General features: G+C 37.1%; 3 protein-coding genes across 3 annotated transcripts; all 3 read right to left on the reverse strand.

Annotated features, from left to right (window-relative positions):
* Positions 1–281: 281 nt before the first annotated feature.
* On the reverse strand, positions 282–7,886 carry LOC114533511. The gene is made up of 9 exons (XM_028555039.1): positions 7,207–7,886; positions 3,365–3,639; positions 3,032–3,155; positions 2,538–2,623; positions 2,280–2,455; positions 1,965–2,017; positions 1,597–1,739; positions 1,250–1,289; positions 282–811 (listed from the first exon to the last, which is right to left on the reverse strand). The coding sequence occupies exons 1-9, from the start codon at positions 7,550–7,552 to the stop codon at positions 537–539; spliced, it is 1,518 nt and encodes a 505-aa protein (XP_028410840.1). The 5' UTR covers positions 7,553–7,886; the 3' UTR covers positions 282–536.
* Positions 7,887–10,987: 3,101 nt separating this feature from the next.
* On the reverse strand, positions 10,988–15,364 carry LOC114533482. The gene is made up of 9 exons (XM_028555010.1): positions 15,274–15,364; positions 14,173–14,300; positions 12,970–13,063; positions 12,537–12,577; positions 12,299–12,423; positions 12,071–12,117; positions 11,786–11,934; positions 11,448–11,493; positions 10,988–11,074 (listed from the first exon to the last, which is right to left on the reverse strand). Exons 1-9 carry the CDS (start codon positions 15,362–15,364, stop codon positions 11,013–11,015), a joined length of 783 nt encoding a protein of 260 aa, XP_028410811.1. The 3' UTR covers positions 10,988–11,012.
* Positions 15,365–16,904: 1,540 nt separating this feature from the next.
* On the reverse strand, positions 16,905–19,160 carry LOC114533483 (uncharacterized protein in LEU2 3'region-like). The gene is made up of 3 exons (XM_028555011.1): positions 19,124–19,160; positions 18,702–18,989; positions 16,905–17,383 (listed from the first exon to the last, which is right to left on the reverse strand). The coding sequence occupies exons 1-3, from the start codon at positions 19,158–19,160 to the stop codon at positions 16,905–16,907; spliced, it is 804 nt and encodes a 267-aa protein (XP_028410812.1).
* Between the last annotated feature and the right edge of the window lie 1,578 nt (positions 19,161–20,738).

A 20,738-nucleotide genomic window follows, 5' to 3' on the forward strand; every position in this document is an offset into this window, starting at 1 on the left:
GAAAATTCTTATCAATACTGTTACCCTCAAAACCACTAAAAATGTTGAATTTCTTATTTTATTTTTTTCCTGGCCACCCTGACTCGAACAAAGAGACATTTCAAGGTCAAGGCCATAATGGGACTTGTGGGCAAAATGTAATATGAAAATCGAAATTTAATTCCTTGGAATTCTTCGGAATTTTTTTTTACTAGAAATTATGAAATTAACGTGGAAATAATGTCCCCTTTGTAGTTTCTTATACAGTTTAATTCCTACTATTTTTTCGTTGTAGGCGGATGTAAATAATGATATAATTGAGTGCAGATTTCTTAAAACACTGAAATACCAGTAACCGTCTGTACTGAAACACAACAGGACCGGTCTGGCCGTTTTTACCGTATAAAGGAAAGCGCGGTTAAACTAAACGCCTTTCGAACAACCGGCCCCAGGGATGGGAGATACTATACCATACTATACTACACTAGGATATAGGGTCGTCGCGACTTCGTGATCGAGATTTTTGAGGCAACGGGCGTGAAAGCACATTTACTACGTTAACAATCAGAGTGTAATCTCGACAGAGGTGGCTCTAACTGATGATATTCGTGGTCAGGGAGGGGTGGCTTGGTAGGGAGCAATCGCTGTGACGTCATAATGTCATCGTCATCATCCACTTCTTCGTAATCAGGATCGATGTCATCGCCAGGTTCCTCAAGCACGTGGTAATTCGGTTGCTTAGGTGAACGAGGTCTTGAGCTTTCTATCACGATTGCATCATCCTTTGTTAAATGGCAATTGTATCTTGGCTCCGCAGAAGGACTCATGCATTCTAAATACGTAAAGAATACGAGTGGAAAATGAACGGATAAGAGACTATTTTGTGTTAAGTCCGTGAGTAAAAATAAGCATAATCAATGGCATTGGACAAGTGGTCACTGGGGCTAACAAAGCTAGGTTAGCGCTAACCCTGGGTTAAATTTTACTCCGCTGTTTTGGTTTATATGCTTCTGCACCGCTGTTCGCTTCAAGACTTTTCAAAATAAGACTTCTATTTATCCACAAAATATTTATGGGAAAACATGTTCAACTGCATAACCAAGCGATTAAAAAAACTGATGTAAAAATTTGAGTTAATCCAGGGTTAAGCTAATCGGCTTTTGAACAACCGGCCGCATGCATGACTCCATTGAGAGAATAGATTAATAGATTATGATAAGCAGGCCTTCTTTTGAAAGCCAGAAGGAATGAATAGGACTAAAATCTATACCCATCGAGACTGCATCCCTCAGAATTGTGTCAATAACATTCTGGAAAAGAAATTGAGAAATTATTTGATAGGACCCGTTTAAATTATGTAGCAAGGTTTTATACATGTGGAATACTCAGAAAACTGTATGTAACATGCAGAACTATGCGTGATGTAGTGTTTTGTAATGTAACGTGGGTTAGCGTAGTGTGGTGCATGTGTTGTGAAGTGGTATGAAGTGGTGTGATGTTGTGTGATGTGGTGGGCATGGTGTGGTATGATGTGACGTCGTGATGTGATGTGGTGTGATGTGGTGTGGTGTGATGTAGTAGAGTGCATATAGTGTAGTGTATTCCTTAGACCCTTACCAAATCAACATCATCTTTTTTCAGTGAATAATAAGGCTCGTAACTTTCTCTGTCTTCTTTTAAACTAGTATAATCTTCATCATCAGTATTCACTGGCCCAGCTTCTTGAATTAGACTGAATCTTGTCTCTGCCGTGAAATGAACTAAACAAAATATTATAATTAAATATTTATTCACTCTCGGTTTTGATGAAAACTGTTTGCCGCACAGTATTCTTGCACCTCTACTCAGTGGCGTACCAAGTACGATAATTGGGGGACAAAGAAAGACATGCTCATATATTCGTGCCTTGTACTTTAATTTTTCTTCCAAATTGATTGTTTTAAAGGGCAGGCCGTAGGGTAAACGGTTCGATGGTAAATCATCACCTTTTATTGGAGCATCAGGGTTAGCAATGGATGGTTTTTCTTTCTCGTGCTTCCTATAATGCAGAGTAATATCATAGGTAAAGCATGATTTCTTTGTAGTGACGTCTGGGCGAGCTTAAAAACTGAAAACAGTCTGTGTTTAGCATGAGCACGAGCACACATCATGTCGTACATCAACACATGCATGAAAAAGAATTTTTAACCTGACAAATAAATGTAAAATAAGCCGTAACACTAAAACGAGGCTACCAGGCCAGGACCAGGAGTTTCTTCGACCTAAGAGTTCTCGAGTTGAACAGCAATGTACGCGCGTACCTGATTCTGTGACGAACAAAGCATACAGCCAAGATAATGATGAGCAAGATGACCAGGCCAACACCAGCAGAAATACCGATGATCACAGGCATTGAAACACTGTACGTGTAGTTCTTATTAACTACGCTCTCCTTCGTGCTATTGACGACTGTCGTTGAGACCATTGTGGGTGGTTTCTACAAAATTTCAGAATTAGGACATTTTTTTTTGAGTGCTGGGGCAGGACAAATACACTCACAAAGACAAGGTTAACAGTACCTCTGATTCAGTAGTTTCCCTATTAACTTCTTTTGTTGTATGAATTGTGAGTGCTTTTGTGCTTGAAATCATCTTTGAAGAAAGATCTTAAAAAGCGATTAACAGAATTACGTTTGGCTTTCGGGGAACAGTTTTATTATGTTTAATTAAAACGCCTTGTCATCAGTGCACGGACCAAAAACTGGGAAGGAAGGGTAGGAACGAATACGGGGCACCACACTACCCTTTGTATTTGTCTTAACTGAAAGTGTTTAACTAGAACAATGATTTGGGAAAGCTCTTTCTCAAAAAAAAAGAGATAACCTTTAGACAATTAACCTCCATAACTTACATTTCGACTATACCAACGTTTGGAAACATGTTCAAATTTAAATCAAGGTGATGATAGCTTAGAGCATATAATAGCTTTGTGGATTTCATCTCGACATTGCAGATGGTTCGTTAGAAGTGTATACCAAAAGATGAGAGAGTACCAGAGAGAAATATCCACTTACCATAATTTTTACAATCTTTAATTTTAAATACAAAGCAGCCATTTTCAGGGGGGTCTGTTTTCGTGTGGCAAGAAATTTGTAGCTTCAATAAAAGTCCAGACAGGAAACCGTTAACTTCTTCCCACTGCAAATGAGCATGCGAAGATATAAAAAATTAGTGGGCAGGAAGTGAAAATATAGTTGTCTGTGTTATTTTTACCAGGTTACTGATTATTTCTGCATCATTTCTTTGCTTGTTAGAAAGAAAAGCAAAAGGTATGACAAAATAATTTGCTTAGTAATTCAGTGTGACTGTTGAAAACGCAAGGCAACGACAATGTAAAATTTTCTTACTTCCATTGTGAGGTGAGCTGGATCGGTGTCACGTCCCTCGTTTGGCGTAATAGTCAGTATATTACTCATGTTAGGTAGTGCTATCCAGTTGCCATCATCGCTAAGGAAACTTGTATTGTTCTTGATTTTACACGTTATATCATTAACCGGTATACCATGATGGATGCGTAAAAGGCCACGAATATTTTTAGTTCCACTTTTCGTGAAATCTAACGTCGGAAGTGTTTTATCTGTGAGCTGTGGATCATCGTCCCTTATGCCCTTGCCACCACAGCCTAAATTATATAAGCACGAGAATTGATTGTTAAACGATGGCGAGGTGATTGGAGCAAATATGTATGTATAACACATTCACTGTAGATAAGAAATGCCTGCGGAAGAGGCTACATTCACTGAATCTTTATCCAGAGGCCGTTCTAGGGGGTATCATCCGCAATCCGGGCTGATTTGGGTTTGTCTTTTAGAATGTATTTCACTCACAGATCGAGCGGCTTTGCTGAAATATAGTTAAACACAATGGAGACTTTTCTGCCGTTCCGGTCTTGTTTTAGAATAGTTTTCATGAGACAGAGTTCAGTCTTTAGAGAGTTTTTTTAACTTCGTGAGAAGCGATGATAATCATTGTCTATGAGAAGAGTTGCATGGACATATTAAACAAATCACATACCGTATATAGAAATCGGACGAAAAAAACAGACGGCCGAGACGGGAACAGAACTAATACATAAACCAACCCCCTAATTCATCGTCTAGTTTCTGCGGCGTTTCTGACCGTACCCTATGACATCACAAATTATCCCCTCTATTATTCCCGTTCGAGAATAGGGCCATTTTGGAAAATATAATAAAAAGAGCCATTTAATTAAATTCGTCATTTGTGTACATATTCATGCATACTCGTCTTATACCTGGCTGATTTCTTTTGAATGATTTAGTTTTAACAGTATGCATGGAACAAAAAAAATATGAATTCCTCGCCCAAGGAGGGTCCTGGGTGAATACCGGACGGGCGGACCCAGCCTTTGGCTGACTGATGCGATGTTATGACTTATGAGCAATTTTTTTAAATACAAAATCTATTTGACAGTTAATTACATGCACACTTGCTGATGATTTTTACGCATACTATTCTCAGCGGAAAAACATTTGGCTATGGGAGGGGGTCTATACAACATGATTTATTCACGTGATCTTATTCTACCAATCGTGGTTCAATATCATATTTGAAAAGTAAAATGGATGAAAATCATGAAATTAACTGGCAATCGAACGTGCTTGTTATAACATGCACTACAGTTATATCACTTATATGATTGTATCATTGAATTTAAAAGCTATTCCAGTATTCCTTCGGAACACAGCAGAAATCAACGGTATCCAGTAATGTGTGAGTATATTTGCGTACAGTATGGTTAGATTGTTTATATCTGTTTTTACGTGTTTATATGTGTTGTGCATATTTGAATGAAATCTGATGATGTACAAACGTGTTTAATACCTATACGTGTTGACTAATGCAAGGCAGCCTCATTTAATTTGTCTACAATATATAAATATCCTACAAAAAGCCTGCCATTTTAGGTTTCAGTTGCACTAATAATAAGTCAATTTTGCCCTTGCACGTGTTAAATATTCAAACAAAGCCTGACGAATTATTCAACACCTCGGGCTCCGGGTGAAATATCGCATCAACTTTGGCTCTATTTGTACGGATTATTTGCTAGGACGAACTTTGGAAAAAAGATTCTGCTGCTTACAAATTGTTTAATAAATCGTTAGTCCATAAACACGGGCAAACAGGAGCATCCATAAGGAGCCACTATATGTCATCTGACAGACTGACACCATTGGCATTGAGTATTGTTCTAATAAGCCAGGCGCACACGATGCGCTGTTCTGATATATTCCGATTGCAGTCTGCCGACTAAAATTTTGGTCGCATAATGCGACGTATAAACTAGGCACAGACGCCACAGAGAAGGTAACGCGATATTAAAAATTAGGCATTCCTAATTTGCTCGCATGGCACTGGAGTACAAATACTGTCTTGAAACGCCGTTTTCCCCTATTGTTTTCTGCGTTTCTGTTCTATCAGATTAACGAAGAAGGCCAAATTCATTGATGCTCGTCAAATGAACCAAACAAACACATGCTTTTGTCTACAACACCAGAATCATAATATTTCAATACTGAAAAATTCACACTCAGGTGAATCTGGCAAAGCGGGATCCTGTAAACCACTGTGTAAAGTTGTAAACAAAGCCTAATGAATAGCGATTACACAGCAATTTTGATCCTGGCTGCAATATCAGTTCGGTTTGAATCACCCGCAGCATGCAGATCTTGTCAAAATGCGCTTTGTTATCTCAAAAATTAAATCTCAACAAAACCATTTGGTTGATTCATACTTGATAGTGCATGATACCAGGATTTTGTGTGGGTGTGTAAGTGTGTTCTTTGTTTTTAAAAATAATCAATCACGCAGTTTTTAAGCGGTATCCTTCAGGCTCAACCAAACATTGAGTGGGACAGGAACTCCATTACGTTACGGAGACCGGTTTAACGCATTAGTTCTGGAGGCCAATATTTTTCTTAAAGAAGGATGAAAAATTCCTAATGTCATTAACATTCTCGTAAACAAGGAAGCTCCGTCATTTCTAAAATTATGTCAGCGTGGGGGATTTCTTTATAATATCAGAAGAGTCAGCATTGTTTTTTATTGAAGTTAAATTGTGACAATAATTGCAAAGAATGTAACAATTTAATATATAAATTAAAATTATATGCACATTATATGTGGGGATAGAAATGGCATTTTGTCATTTTTGTGAACGATATTTTAAGTTGTTATATTGTTGACTGTAATACGGGTTGAACATGGCCGGTAGCGTAAATCATATTCATATTATCTATGGATTGATCAGGCGGCATCGGAAATCCGTTCAAACTAATATGTTTTTATATTGTGCACCACAATGTGGCTTTTAATTTTTGCACTCCTGCAACGGCCTTGTCAAAAACAATATAGTGTAACACCTTAATAAAAGTGGCAAAAAAATTCGAACAAATGCGCCCTACTGCATGTTATGAAGGGGCAAAGAATAATGTCAAGAATAATGCTTTTTCAAAAGAAACCTTTGATTTGTTGCTGGTTATATGAGAACTTCAATTAAGTGTTGTTTGTCATAGACTGTTGACAGTGTATATAACTTTTTTTATCTTCGGCAAGGTTTTCAAATCAAGCAAAGGCGTTATTTGTAAGATAAAATTTTGTTTGGGCGCATAGCCTACAAAATCTCTGAAGAAAACTATGCAACCTCAAGGCTCAAATCTTTTTAAACGGAATACTTTTTTCTCTTCCCAGAATAATTAAAATAAACTTGATCCAATTTATGACCTTTGAAAACTTGTCGTGACTCGTGAGAATTGTTTTTTAATGCGTAAACAAATGTCCTTTCTCTTCAAAAAATGTGAAAATTAACAGAATATAGCGATTAATAAGGCCGAATAACAACTGAATTAAAATAAAACAAGCACCTATAGTGATGGTCTGATACAGTGGGAAAATATCAATCATGCAAACTCCAAATTAGGTTACTATCCAATATTTCGCGCACTATTTGTGAAGTATTTTAACATGTATCCGTAGAAACGTGTCGGGGTATATTAATCACGATATCGTTGGGTATCCGTGTGCTCAGGCATTCTCCCTGGATTTTTTAATTAATGTCAATGTTACAAAAGGGTATGAGAAATATTGTGCATCGTCAGGTGTGCCATGTTCATATATATATACACATCTCATATGGTCAGTCTTACTCTCTAAAATTTAGTATGCTCACCTGTGAAATCAGCCAGCACTTTCGTCGAGACGCAGTTCATAATATCAGCACGATATGTTTCTGTGCCTGAATTACATTTACATCCACTGCAGTCGTGCGTCCACGATTTGACGCAAGTAGCATTCGTGTTTGCGCAATCCTTGCCTCCGTTCGCGTGAAAAGGGTTCGCGAATTGATCTCCGTCTTGCATTCGACATACATATTCGACATTAGCACAATGAGCGTACTCGAACAAACAAAGGAGAGTCACCAAGACAAATAAACATTTAACCACACGACGTAAATATCTTGATGAATACATGCAGTTCATCGTTGATGCAATCGAATGTTTGGGTAAATATATCATATAATATGTCTTTATATACTCAAGTAACCTAGAGTGTACTGATTCTCCTGTGTATCAGAAATTTGTAGCTACCTGGCTGAATGAGGTTGATGTTTTTCTTTGATGTCGGTTGTATCGAGTAATTGATGAATCCAGACAACAGTTTCAGTCAGAACTGTCAGATTGGACGATTATTTTCCTGATGCGCTTTATATAATGCTTGAGTAATCTGTCTACAATATTCACACTTTGTGTAGTGTGGATTCCTCGTAGAGTTGAACTTGGTCGGGGTAGCTTGTTTCGATACGCTCAGTTGCGGAGTATACTGAACTATTATACCAACGTCCATCTAATATTCTGTTTAATGTCGAATATTTACAAGGGCGAGGTGAAGGTTTATCATTCACATAGGAAATGAAATAATGAATTCAATCAACACTTCATTGCTATACTAAAACACCGCGGGTGGGGTAAGTCGGCAAACTCCGACATTACCCTTATTACTTCGTGAAGGTATAAACAAAGCTGCAAGGGTAACTGGATCTTGCATGGTGTCTCAGTGTCTGCTCCCTAAAGGCTATTCTAAATCAATTAAATAAATTGTGAAACTTATCAGGCCCTTAGGTTTTTCTGTCGATTGCTCGGTAATCCTATTGATTAAGACAGAGCTTCCTGTGAATTCCTACGTTCCAGTGCGGTCATGTTTTATTACCTTTTCTTTAGTAGCTGAGAGAGAAAAGCTTTCTTTACAATGGTGATCTGATTTGTTTACCACGCGAATGGATTAACTGAACCTTTAAGAAGCCATTGTGGAGAATGTGAGACAATCAATATGTTTTATATTGCAATTCAGTCTTCAGATAGACCTTCAATAGTCCACGGGTCTTGAACTCCATACGCAGAGTGTGAGAAGACGGAGTTATAGTTGACTAGAAAAAGGACACGTCTGGAAACTTTGTTCCAGCTGCCTGAAACTGAAAGGCTGAAAGGCTGAAACTCCTGTAAATTCCCTGTTTATTAGACTAGCTGATCACAAACAAAATTGTTTGTATTTTTACGAGCTCATTGCACAAGCAGATTAAGATAAGTTGCTGTAACGACTTCGCGTTCAGTCTGACAGTGCTCGAGTAAACAGTCAGGAATGACGTTAAGACACTTGAAAATTAAAAACTGAAAGTTCTGAGGAAATGAATGAAGTATTGATCAACTATTCTTCTAATGAAAATTTAATCTCACTCATGCTTTCGAAGAATTATATAAAAGTGGATGAATTTCAGTTACCCGTAGTAATAAATGATACCAGGCAGTAGACTGATACATAAGATGGATAGTGCAGACTGTGCAGTATACCTACATTTCATACCATTATGTGCCTCTCTTTGCTGGCTAGCTTATTTAATCATTGTTCATTCCAAACTAGCCTGCTTGCAACCCGAGCCGGATTATGGCTAATTCCACACAGAATATGACATGACAAAACGATGTCGGTTCACTTTGGTTGATTAAGTTGCAACATCGAAAGAAGGGGAGGGAGTTGAGGCGGGGTAAATATATAGAATAATATATGAAAATAGTTCTTCAAGGCCATCTTCCATATCGGCAAAATGTTTTATAGCCAATTTTATCTTGCTCTGAATGAGACCCTATCAAGCAGATAGATGGGTTTTTATTTTAATAAGTCACAGGTTAAGTGAAAACCACTAAAACCTCAGTTGGTGGTCTTCAGTCATTGCCACTTGTGATAAGATGTACAGTGTCGTCCATGCATCGTCATTATCATTATTGACCCGGGTGTTGTCTATGTATTAATCTTGCGGTTTTAAATTGATTGATCTCGATCCAACCGTCGCTTCTACTCACTCTAGAAATGGTGAAATACTAGACTTTTAAGTTCCAAGGAGTGATCCACGGTATCACGTTACATTATCGACGCCATCGCGACGAGGAATTATAACAAGCTTTATTGAAACGAAATTATTGATATTGATAAATGGAATACATTGTTTCATATAATAGTACAACACAACCATAATGTTATTACTAATAAAGATAACGATAATCTCATAGTCTACCATATACGATTCGCAGTTCACACACATGCGTTGCATGCATAATCACCTTAATAAATTGTACTTGCGATTTTCACCTATCAAAATTAATCTCATCGGGCTTCTTAATCTCATGTCAAAGCAATACTGGAAGATAAAGATTTCAAAATATTTTTATCTTTTATACTTACTTAATATGTGTTAAAATATATACAAAGATTTTAAAGATTGATTATTGGTGGTAAGCCGTTGAAAAATGTAAACATGTTACCGCATAAAGCCATGCATGTTATACAAAATGTTTAAAATCAGGGCGCTTATCGCCAGGTTGCTACTGGTAATCTCTGTGATTACAAATTCGTAGTCTAGTGAGTAGTAACTGCTCAATGGTTCTTACTTCTAAAAAAGGTATTTTTTTGACTACCAATATTTTTTTATTTATATTTTTTTTACTGGAGGAATTTGTCATAAGATTTTCCTTATCCATTTGGTTAGCATTTGACTCGCAACCAATAAATCATAGATGCTAAAAATTGTTTATCACGGGACAGGAATGCGATATAATTATATAAAAAGAGAAGGAAGGAAGTCAAACTGGCGATAGACTTGTTTTTTACCAGCTGACGCGTCATCATCTTTAAAACACTGAAGGAAGATCGAAACGACCGAAGTTCATCATTCTCAAAATACATTTGATATATTTAGAATATATAGGTAATACGTTTATATATAAATAAGCTAGATTCGGTCTTTAAGTAAATTAGCATGTGCAGCTGTGTGGCATTGTTAAACTAAACCTATTAGAGTTTGTCCGATTAATGTCACATTTTTAATATAGGAGCGTGGAAGCTAGTTTGGTGGAGGGGCGGGGATAAGGCTTTAGTGAGGTTCTTTGGGGCATTTTTTTTTTCATCACTGTAAATTAAGGGGGCTGTTCTCTCAGTGACCTCCGGTTCGTACGGCGCCATTTTCGCCATGTACACCCACTGAGTCATTTCCGTAAAAGCGTGGTTCACAATATTTAAATACTCTGACTTTGAGGAAAAAATCCCTGCTAAACTGCGTAAAACTGCGTTGCCTTGTTCATTTCGTGACTAGCTAGTTCTTTTCATCATCTTTTATGAAACTTATGTGAATTTGGTTAGAATGCTACCACTAAGGATGGATTGTAATAATATTAGGTTCATGAACTTACCATCAACTACCTAAAATGGACAAAACACTTCACACTGCTCCCTGGTTTTATTAGATTAATGAGTAATACTTTTTGTTTCATTCGCATACTGGGAAATGAATTTTTACATTTGACGTTTAGTGCCCTTTCTTTTATTGTATTTAAATAAACTAAATCTCCCTAATTTTATAAATATATCACACAATTTCAAAAACCTATGTTGTATATATATCGTTGAAGTTTCGTGTCACATAGGTTTTCACGTTTTTGATGACTTTCCTTTTCCTTCTAACATAAAGTACACAGGTTCATCAGCGATTTCTGAAATGGAGTATCGGAATGCATATCACCACATTTCACCACATTTCACTACATATCACTACATATCACCACATATCACCACATATCACCACATATCACCACATATCACCACATATATTACCACATATTAATTACCTCGCATGGAATGCAAAGGCGAAGCTAAACGCCTAATTTGGGGCAGGGTGGGTAATATCCATATATTCTTTCGTTCGCTATGTTATTTAACAAGGGACTTGAGGCCTCTCGTCTTGCATTTAAAAGAGTCCTCTCCCTGGCGCAACGAGGTAGTTTCGTTGATGGATGTTTATCGTGCCTCGAATTGATTTTAATCTCGCCTTAAGCATTATACTACAATATATAATCCTAACATTACCTTCGAAGGAATGGTTCCCATTTTCTGTTTCTCCCATATCGCCCTCCTATATGAAGATGCCAATGTTTGTTGGTCGTTATTTCAGTAGATCAGTCAGAGATTTTTTGCTATATGAAAAATGCTCTCGAATATACACTAAGGGGCTGTTCACATGAGCCCAGTTACCGAGATTTAACGAAACAACGGACTTTGAGGTATTGAAATGAGTAAATAACACGATCCTGGTAGTCGTGTTATCATCCTAACTAAGCATATATACAGTGAGGCTGTTTAAAAAAGACTTTTTTCAATACATCTGTGTGAACAGCCCCTAAAAATTATTTCATCATTGTCAATACCTCATTATGAATTCTGCTACAGTTTGGTTTTAACTTCATGTAAGGCTGCTCTTCGTCCTTTTTTGCTTCAAGGAAGGTATAACCCGAGGCGTCAGTGGAAATATTTGTCTGAAGATCCACGATACGGTACGGGACACTGTCCTCTTCCTCTGCAAAGAGCAACCGCATTTTTTGTTTAAAATCCCCCAACAATTGCAATGGTCACTCAAGCTTTAAGATCATATGATGTCATGCATGAATGCTTTCGTGTATTTTCTTTATCAAATCTACGCAGACGATACTCACCGTCAATATATCCATGTTCTGGATGTTGATTCTTCCTATCAGATTTTCTACAGCAAAAAGTACAATTTTCATAATTATTCAAATTCCTCATGAGAGTATGAGAAATGTCAAGACAATTCAAATGGATGTGAAGAAGTTGATATAAATGTTTTAATTATAAAACATTTGTTGTTTCCGCCTTTCACTTGTCTTAATCACTTAAATTCACTCAGTTCCAGATACACTTACTCTTTCGCTTTTCTTCTTCGACAATGAATCCATGTCCAACAAACGATAATAGTTACCAATAAAGCAAAACCAACGGACAGACCAATAGCTAATTTGTTCGGAGGATTGCGATTAGTCCCTCTTTCCTAAATTTTTGAAGAATAGTCTAAATAAATATTTCGATGCCAAGAACAAGTAGAATGTCGTTAAAAGACGTGAATTGTAATTTTATTTTTCAAAATGCTTTTTTTATTCTCACTTTTTTTGATGGACGTGATGTAGATAAAAGTTGTATGTTGACTAGAAAAAGATATCGAACAAGTTATTTCTTGGGCTTGTGTTAACTGTTAAGCCTATAAGTGCAACTGCAGACCACATTATAGGCCTTGTTGCGCGCAACCTAGTCATTTTGTGGATTGTTTGCTTCCTCCCAGTTCGTTGCCGAAGGCGTTAAATGCCGTTGCTAAAAGCAAAACTGTGTAAAAGAGGACTAAGGACTAGTCTCATTCAGCTGATTTCTTATTTTAGTATCCAGACAACCCTGGGCCTTTTTAGAAATGGTTAGGAGGCATGTGAGCAAAATGGTGCTAACTTTTAAGATGCAGCAGTTATAGGTGGTGGCTTATGCATGCGTGGTAAATGAACTCCATATAATGCAATGGATAAGAAAATGGTGCATGTTAATCACTTACTGAGCTCACTCCGTTTATATATAACGTACGCACGTTCTCCTTTGCAGCTGAGGTTGAATAAGAAGTATCGAAATTTGTCTGGGTTTGGTTCACACTATATGGTAAAGGAAATACAAATTTAGAATCTATGGATTATTGATAATGTATTTCGTCTACAACTCGTATTTACCAGGTTGTACCCAGGTGAAATAATATAGCCTAAATAAAAATATTAAGGTAGATGGTAGGTTTACAGGTCTACATTAGGTGCTCGAAGTCGAAATTGTAAATTCAGTATTCACTGCAGCTATACTTCGAAACGCGACAAGATTTTCAAGAATGCGGAATGTCTGATTTAAAGATGCCCGATAGTGGCCTTCCCTGCACGATATCTGAACGCTTTAAGTCCCCGACACCTTATTGGTTTCAAAGCAATGCTACTGTCAGTTAGGCGGTTTATGCGAATGTTACCCTGAGTACCGTCAGAACTGCTATTCATCATTATTCCTCCAACTATGAAGGGTAAACTTGAAAAGCGCAAAACTAAAAATTTGCAAATCAACGAAGACACTCGGGAGGGTGTTCAAAAGGGAACTTTTCCTAGTTTAAAGGCCGTTTTCCACTTCAACCGTATCGTAGCGAAACGTAGCGTATTTCATTGTTTTAAAGTCATCAGTTCAAGTCGAATACTTCGGAAACAAAGAAATACGCTACGTTACGTTACGATACAGTTGATGTGGAAAACAGGCCTAACAGGAAAGAAACAAATTGATCACACATTTCCGTCTGATTCACCGCGGTGTATAGGAAATAAAAACGGTTCTAATCGTTACATGTTGAGTTAAGAAACCGTACTCCAAAGCAAAGGCCATCATCGGAAAGAAATAAACAAGGAATATCCTTCAGACGGAATTAACATTTTCCTTTTATATTGGTTGATTGACAATATAAAAATGGTTGCCAATACTAATTATCTGGATGTGCTGTTAGTTTATGCCTTTATGCATCCGATGAGGGCGAAAACAACACGATTACGAAGTTTGTGCTTTAAAAACCCAATAAGCCATAAAAGGGAAGGGCGTGAACCCCCGCGTTTTTCACTCCTCACAAAGTTCCTCTATCACCAGTAACCTTTAACCTGACGTTTCTCACTAGCGGCAACGAGCAACCATATATAGTCATATAGATTATAACTGATAAACTATGTACTGTAACTAAACTTACGGATAAAAACCGCGATGATTTTGGCAGCAACTCTGGCGGATAGTTTCGCTTCCTCCAAAGATTGCCCCTCATGGAATAGGCTTCGTTTATTGTACAATTTGATATTTCAGTTGAACACGAGCAATTACCTGAGGCAAAAAAAATGCAAAATAGATCAAAACAGTTTTTTGTAAAACGTTGGAAATATTGTTATATGTGTATAGAATAGCTTTATATACATCTATATACTCTCAACGACAACAGCAACCATTTGGAACACAAATAACAATAGACTGAATTCACTTTGTGCAGAAAATATGCTTTTTGAAAAACTGATTTTGAGGCGGATTTCCAAGCGGAACAGTGGATAAGCCCACTGACCTATGGCTATACTAGATATTTAGATTTTAGTATATATATTTGGCGTGGAGTCGATGCATGAGAATGACAGCACGTTTCACAAGAAGTCAAGAACGCTGTGCGTGACATATTGCACTGAATAAAAATCCCCTATGACGTATCCAGACAAAAAATGCAGTACTCCTAAAATGGCGATTAATTACCGTTGTAAGAAAAGCAAAATTGTGTTACTGATAAAACGCCAGTTCGACCACTTACCCATACAGTGAGTTCGACACACTAAAGGTTATTTTAAACTACATTATAAAAAATAACATTGGCTGAGCCTGCGTTCAAAGTGATTTAGCATTTAATTAATTATGACCAAATACACGATTACGTAACCACTAACCAGTATAATACACAATATACTGATATTAACAGAAAACAAAGCACTATACATATGTTTCAGTTTGCTTTTGCGACAATGTAGTGAAAATCTTCTGTTTCAATTTCTATAAAAGTGATTGGTTCAGCAATTAAAAGTTTGCGTTATACGTACATAGCTGCACCCTAAATGCGTAAATTAGTTAATTAATTGGCGAATTAGTTATGCTCTGCAGGATATTTTGTGATACAACGTAATATCAGTTGCAAATAGTGATATCACATCAAAATATTTAAAGTGCTCAAACAGTTAATTGAATTCAACCCGCATTACGACATACAAAGAACTAGTTCACTTGACTATTATAAAAAGCCTATTATTATAAATTTACTCACATTCGCTTTTCCATTCCCGAAGATCAATGCTGAGTTTCTTTGGAACTGCGACGGTACTACTATTAGCAAGAACAGCGAACCACAGGCACATTCGTATTATACACGCAAACCATACGCATTCATACATATTAAATTGACTGTAGCGGACACAAACAGCGCACAAATGAACCTCTGCGTATTTCGCTATACTGCCGAACCATTAAAGGCGACCAGTCAACATCTGGAATCTGTGTGACGGAATACAATCTGAATCTGTCTGACGGAATTTTAGAATATTCTCATATCAGCACGATCACGACTGCTGTTTTATTCTCAGCATATCCATCTGACTTATATAGTCGCGGAAGTGAATACTATATTTACATAATATTATATCCATTAGCGTGTGTCGTGGGCCGTGGATAAGAAGTCGTGGATCGTGAGTTAAATTGTTTAATGAGTTTCTGAATTTTGATGATAGTCATGATACTTCTGGCCCCAGGTATTAGGCTTTATGATTACCATGATTACCACGTGTTACATTTTATTGAAGTGGTAAAAATGCATAACGAACAAAGAACAGTTTATTTTGCTGGCAAACTGATAATCGTGGCCCAGAATGCCAGAAACTAATATAGAAAGTTGATTGTTTCGACTTCTCAGTGGCGTAGCCAGCCTGACGATTTAGTCCAACTGTGCAAATTTTACGTTATTATCACATTATTTATTTCATTAGAAATTTGTTTTCACAGTCAATGAACACCAAAATATTAGCATACCACTGGGACAAAATTGTCGTGGCTGGCTACGCCACTGATTTCTCGGTATTTTTCGAGAAAATATACAAACAATAATAAGCAGTTTCCCATTGAGAGTTTTCATATTTATTTTCAATTTTCAAATACATTTGAAAAAATTAACAATGAAATTTCGTTACATAAAAGGCGATTTCGTAAGCGATTTCACGTAGTTGTTCTTGGACGTTTTATTACTTTCTGTCCATGCGTGTCATTTTCATCAAATATTTAACGCCGAAAATTAAGGAACACGAGGAGAGACGGTCGGGTCAGAAACTAGGTGTCGGGTTCAGGTGCAGTTGCGGGTCCGGGTGCATTTCAGGTGCGTCTCAACCATTGTCGTGTGTTTTACAGTTTTACCAGGTTTTACAGTGTATCGTTTTCACTCTCGACACACGACCAACACTCCGCCCATAGAACACCGGAGAGTTGACATATTTGTGTAGTGTAGCTGCCAAATCAAACAGGAAGGGGCAGGGTAGCGTGGGGTTGTTGATTAATGACGTGTTTATATTGTATATCGCAGCTGGGAATCGTGTCTTCAGGCGTATTTTATGAGTGTTAGTTGGTAACAAACTCTATAAAAGGCTTTGCAAAGAAAAAAGGTCAATATTCTAGCAATATTAACCACAACTTGCAGAGTCAACAAAATCTAAACGAACCTAAAAGCTAAGAACTATCAGTGTAAACAAGTCGATGCCGGCCGACTGGTTGTCTAAAATCAGCTATTGATATTATGCTATACATAGTTAACTTTTTACTGTTTTTATGTTTCTACAAACTTCAAACATCTTTTATTTAAAACATCTATTCAATCATCTATAATTTCCTGACAGTTTGAATCTCGCAGTATTCTCACGGTAGTACTTCAATGTATAGACACTCAGGATTTAACAAGTTATCGACAGTGCAGTCGTATGTTTCATTTCCTGATGAATTCATTCTGTTATGAACTGCGTCAGTGTTGGCATTGGGCTCATTTTCTGGTTGACATTCCTTCAAAGAATGATTAAAACTTGTCATCGGTATCTCGGCATAGATTCCACTATCCATTTTCAATGTTTTGCTCGGTTCTTCGGCGATGGATACCAATGTTACAGGGGCTCTAGTGGCGTTTCGGTTCATGGATGAAGTTGACCGTGTTTTAATAGGGATAACGAGGGATTCTGTATTGATAGTTGGAGTTTGTAGGGAATATGATGTGTCTTTTATGGATGGTAGTGAAGGGGGTCTTTCTTTTCGGCTCTTTCGCCTATAATCGATGATGATCTGCCGACCAGATTCATTCGCACCTGACGTTTCCGCGTCCGTCTGCCAGGCAAGGTTGTTAAGGTCTGTTTAAGGAACATTAAATACAAAAGTTTAGTTATACCGTTAATTCATACGGTTGCTATAATCATGCTGCTTAGTATTTTTCGCTACAGTCAATTCCTGTCTGGAAAGAAAGAAATGCATATACTGCATGGGGCATATACTATATATATGATTCTGGTATAATAAATCAGTCATGGATAATAAATCACCCTTGTTGCAGATTGAAATGAAAAATACACAATTATGTTGTTACAACTTGAACTTGTTATGGCTAATGGCTTCACTGATATAATAGCTATTGATGAGAACAATTTTTGCCTGGGGTGAAGTTATATTGAATACTGAATTTATTCTATTTAGTATTAATACTTTGTGACAAAAAATTACAAATCTATTGTTTCCGTGCTTACTACACCCAGGCATGAAAAACATAATAGTAGAAAGCAGTTTGACTAGTAAATTACTCACTTGAAAGTCCTACAGACGAGTTAAAACATTTCGTGGATTTTTTTTTCGTGAATTTTTTTTTCTTTAGCCAAACGCAAATGCTGACGGTCAAAGCACACAGAATACACATCAGACCGATGAAAATATACAGTGGGATTAAATGGTTGCTATGTTTTTTGTCTTTTTTTTTAGAGCCACGCTTTGAACCAGATGTTGAAGTGGTTAAACGCTGAGATGGGACTGATGCATGAGGTAAGATGTAATCATTTGTTTCTCGAGTCTTTGAGATGAAGGTAGGCGTTGATATTGTCATGTTAGTGTGCAATGTTGCGTTTTGAATAGGCACCGATATCTAGGAATTCAGAATAGAATGGTATAGAGACAACGTGTAATTCAAATATGCAAGTATATATTTAAACCATAAAATTCAGTCCTCACCTTCGAACTCGTATCGTTAAAGCGGACTATATGGTGCAACGAGAAAAAATGGTTAAGTGAGCTATAGACACCTACTTGATACACGGTTTAATTAATCCACAAAGGTTTAGATAAATTACTATTTAATGATTAATATCCCCTTGAATGTCGTCTTGTTTATTAATCTTTTTTTATCGACATGCAACAACAACAACAACTCATTAACAGCATCCGAATAGCAACGGCAACGACAACAGTATTTAACAAAAACAAAATATTTAATAATTATAAAGACAGAAGCATTAGCGAAATCAGCAGAAATAACAGCAGCGAGCATATCGAGGTCATGTCGACTGCCCTGAAAAACCGCCAACTGCAACAACTTAAAGCTAGCATATAAATACGGCAATGACGTGAACAACACACAAACGGCAAAAGAAACGGCAACGGAAACATGCAAAGAACAAAAATTACCTGGTACGATTCGATAGGAAGAGTATGTTTCTTTGCCACCGCAGAACATTTGTTCTTCCCCAGTGCATGGAATTGAACAGGAAGACTTGTTTTCTTCCCAAGATACAATGTGGCTATATTCTGAGCAAAAACATTGTGCTCCATGCTTTAACAATGCCACAGAATGTCCATGCTCTTGACAAAACATTTTGCATTTTCTTGGTGTCATTCCACTGCTGTTGAACGTTACTATTGGTGTGGTTGCTTCTTTGTTTGGACTTAAACACCCAATAAAGTATTCTTCGTTGTCTAAAGGAAAACAAAAGAGATGCAAAGCATCCAATTCGCTGAAATATCAATTTTAGTGGGTACTTTTCTACAGTGAATAGTTTACGTGAACTTATATTACATATATAAAAAATATACATTGTGGCCGTACTTACAGTCTTTTCTTGACTTGAAAATAATGGTCGACGTCATTTCTCTGCATTGAATACCGAGGCGGAAAAGACGGCCATGAAACCACGAACTTTTCGTAGAATTTTTATAAACCCACTATGTATATGTGAATTAATATACATAATTATTAATTTGAATGACGAATTATTAGCTAATAGTGCTGGCCTGATAGATGTACCCGAAAATGCCATAGTAATATACTAGGGTCAGCAGCTATGTTGCGGAGCATGCGGCCTCTTTGTCCGCCATATTTGCTGTTACCGTATTTTACTGAGACTAAATTTTGACTACTAAAAATGATACTTAGGTTAACCTTTAGGGATAGGTTCTTCTTTGTTGCTCGTATTTCAAACATCTCGTCGTTGGGTGTCTCCATTAGTGGTTTCCAGGCTCCAGGCGGTTTATCAGACCAGTAATATGACTCCTTTTTTAAAAACCGGCATTTCTTTAATTTTGAATTTCTGCCATTGTTTGATACAATAATGCCCAAGGTTTTCGGTGCACCTAGTGTTCTCATTGGTATGCTATTGTGAATTTCATCCTCGCAAACGAAACGAAAGGCGCTGTCTATGATCGTAAAAAAGTTAAAATAGTTGTACGGTTCTACCAATGGTAAATGATAAATAAGGGATTTTACTGAGATGATAATGATAAATAAGGGATTTCACTAAAGAATATTTTATTGGTAAATTGCTCTTATCTTTGAAGTATCCGTTCACGATTTCAATTTTGTCCGATGCATGCAATTCACCTGTGATGGCTGTTTTAAAGCCTGTTAGCTTGCAGTGCATATGTTAATGCAATATATATATGTATGGTAGCAAATCAATCCAATGCAGTATAGTTTTATACGTCAGACGCAAACTGGATCCGACAAAGTTGGATCGTGTCAACTGACCATCAAAGCCCACTTCATACAGTGAACAGTGAACAGATCTAAAAAGCCGGACTAAACTTTTAGTATCTAGAACGCCAGTATGGTAGACTGCGTGTCGACCTCATATTCTGCATGGGCTATCCTTTTTTTAAACGATTTACCAGGCCTGTACCAGGCTGTGAATAAACTAGCTATACGTCAGTGCATCCAGATGCGAAAATGAAATATAGTCTAAAATGTCAATCAAATAATTACCGGCTGACAATATTGTTTCATCCAATACACATTCTTCCCGGGAAATGTTATACGTCGAAAACTTAGAATTACAGCGACAGAAACAACAATTTCCGTCTTCCAAACACTTTGCCTGGTATTTTGTGCATGTCGTCGTACCACATTCTGTATGAGAAGAATATTCTGGATTATTGAAAATATCTCTTCTAGAAAATCTGTAGACCTGAACACGTTTCGACAATACACTTGAGATCGATATTACAAGAGCAATCTCAAATAAAATACGCCGAAATTTTCTTGCCATCTTTGCAACAAGCCGCTAGAACACGATGGATGGAGTCCGAACTGAATTTTTTCAGTTTTTCGGTTTATATGATGTTTGAACCTTCGTTTACGAGCGGGAGCTTTAGTATGAAGTATCGGTGTCGATGAACAAAGAAAATTGTTAATATTATGCATGCATGTTGCTATCGGTCGGCTTCAGGAAT

This window comes from Dendronephthya gigantea, unplaced genomic scaffold (assembly GCF_004324835.1).
Source record: "Dendronephthya gigantea isolate DGI-Jeju-01 unplaced genomic scaffold, DenGig_1.0 000092F, whole genome shotgun sequence".
Lineage (NCBI taxonomy): Eukaryota > Metazoa > Cnidaria > Anthozoa > Malacalcyonacea > Nephtheidae > Dendronephthya > Dendronephthya gigantea.

Coding starts and splice junctions, on each gene's coding strand:
- LOC114533511 (XM_028555039.1), bottom strand. CDS start 7,552: ATGATATATTTACCCAAACATTCGATTGCATCAACGATGAACTGCATG. Junction 2,624..3,031: donor TAAAGATTGTAAAAATTATG/GTAAGTGGATAT, acceptor TCGCTTTTTAAG/ATCTTTCTTCAAAGATGATT. Junction 1,740..1,964: donor CCCTGATGCTCCAATAAAAG/GTGATGATTTAC, acceptor TATTTTGTTTAG/TTCATTTCACGGCAGAGACA.
- LOC114533483 (XM_028555011.1), bottom strand. CDS start 19,160: ATGACGTCGACCATTATTTTCAAGTCAAGAAAAGACT. Junction 18,990..19,123: donor TTTCAAGTCAAGAAAAGACT/GTAAGTACGGCC, acceptor GTTTTCCTTTAG/ACAACGAAGAATACTTTATT. Junction 17,384..18,701: donor TTCCTATCGAATCGTACCAG/GTAATTTTTGTT, acceptor TTCCTTAAACAG/ACCTTAACAACCTTGCCTGG.
- LOC114533482 (XM_028555010.1), bottom strand. CDS start 15,364: ATGTGCCTGTGGTTCGCTGTTCTTGCTAATAGTAGTACCGTCGCAGTT. Junction 11,494..11,785: donor GTAGCAGAATTCATAATGAG/GTATTGACAATG, acceptor ATCTTCATATAG/GAGGGCGATATGGGAGAAAC. Junction 11,075..11,447: donor TGGGAACCATTCCTTCGAAG/GTAATGTTAGGA, acceptor ACTCCATTTCAG/AAATCGCTGATGAACCTGTG.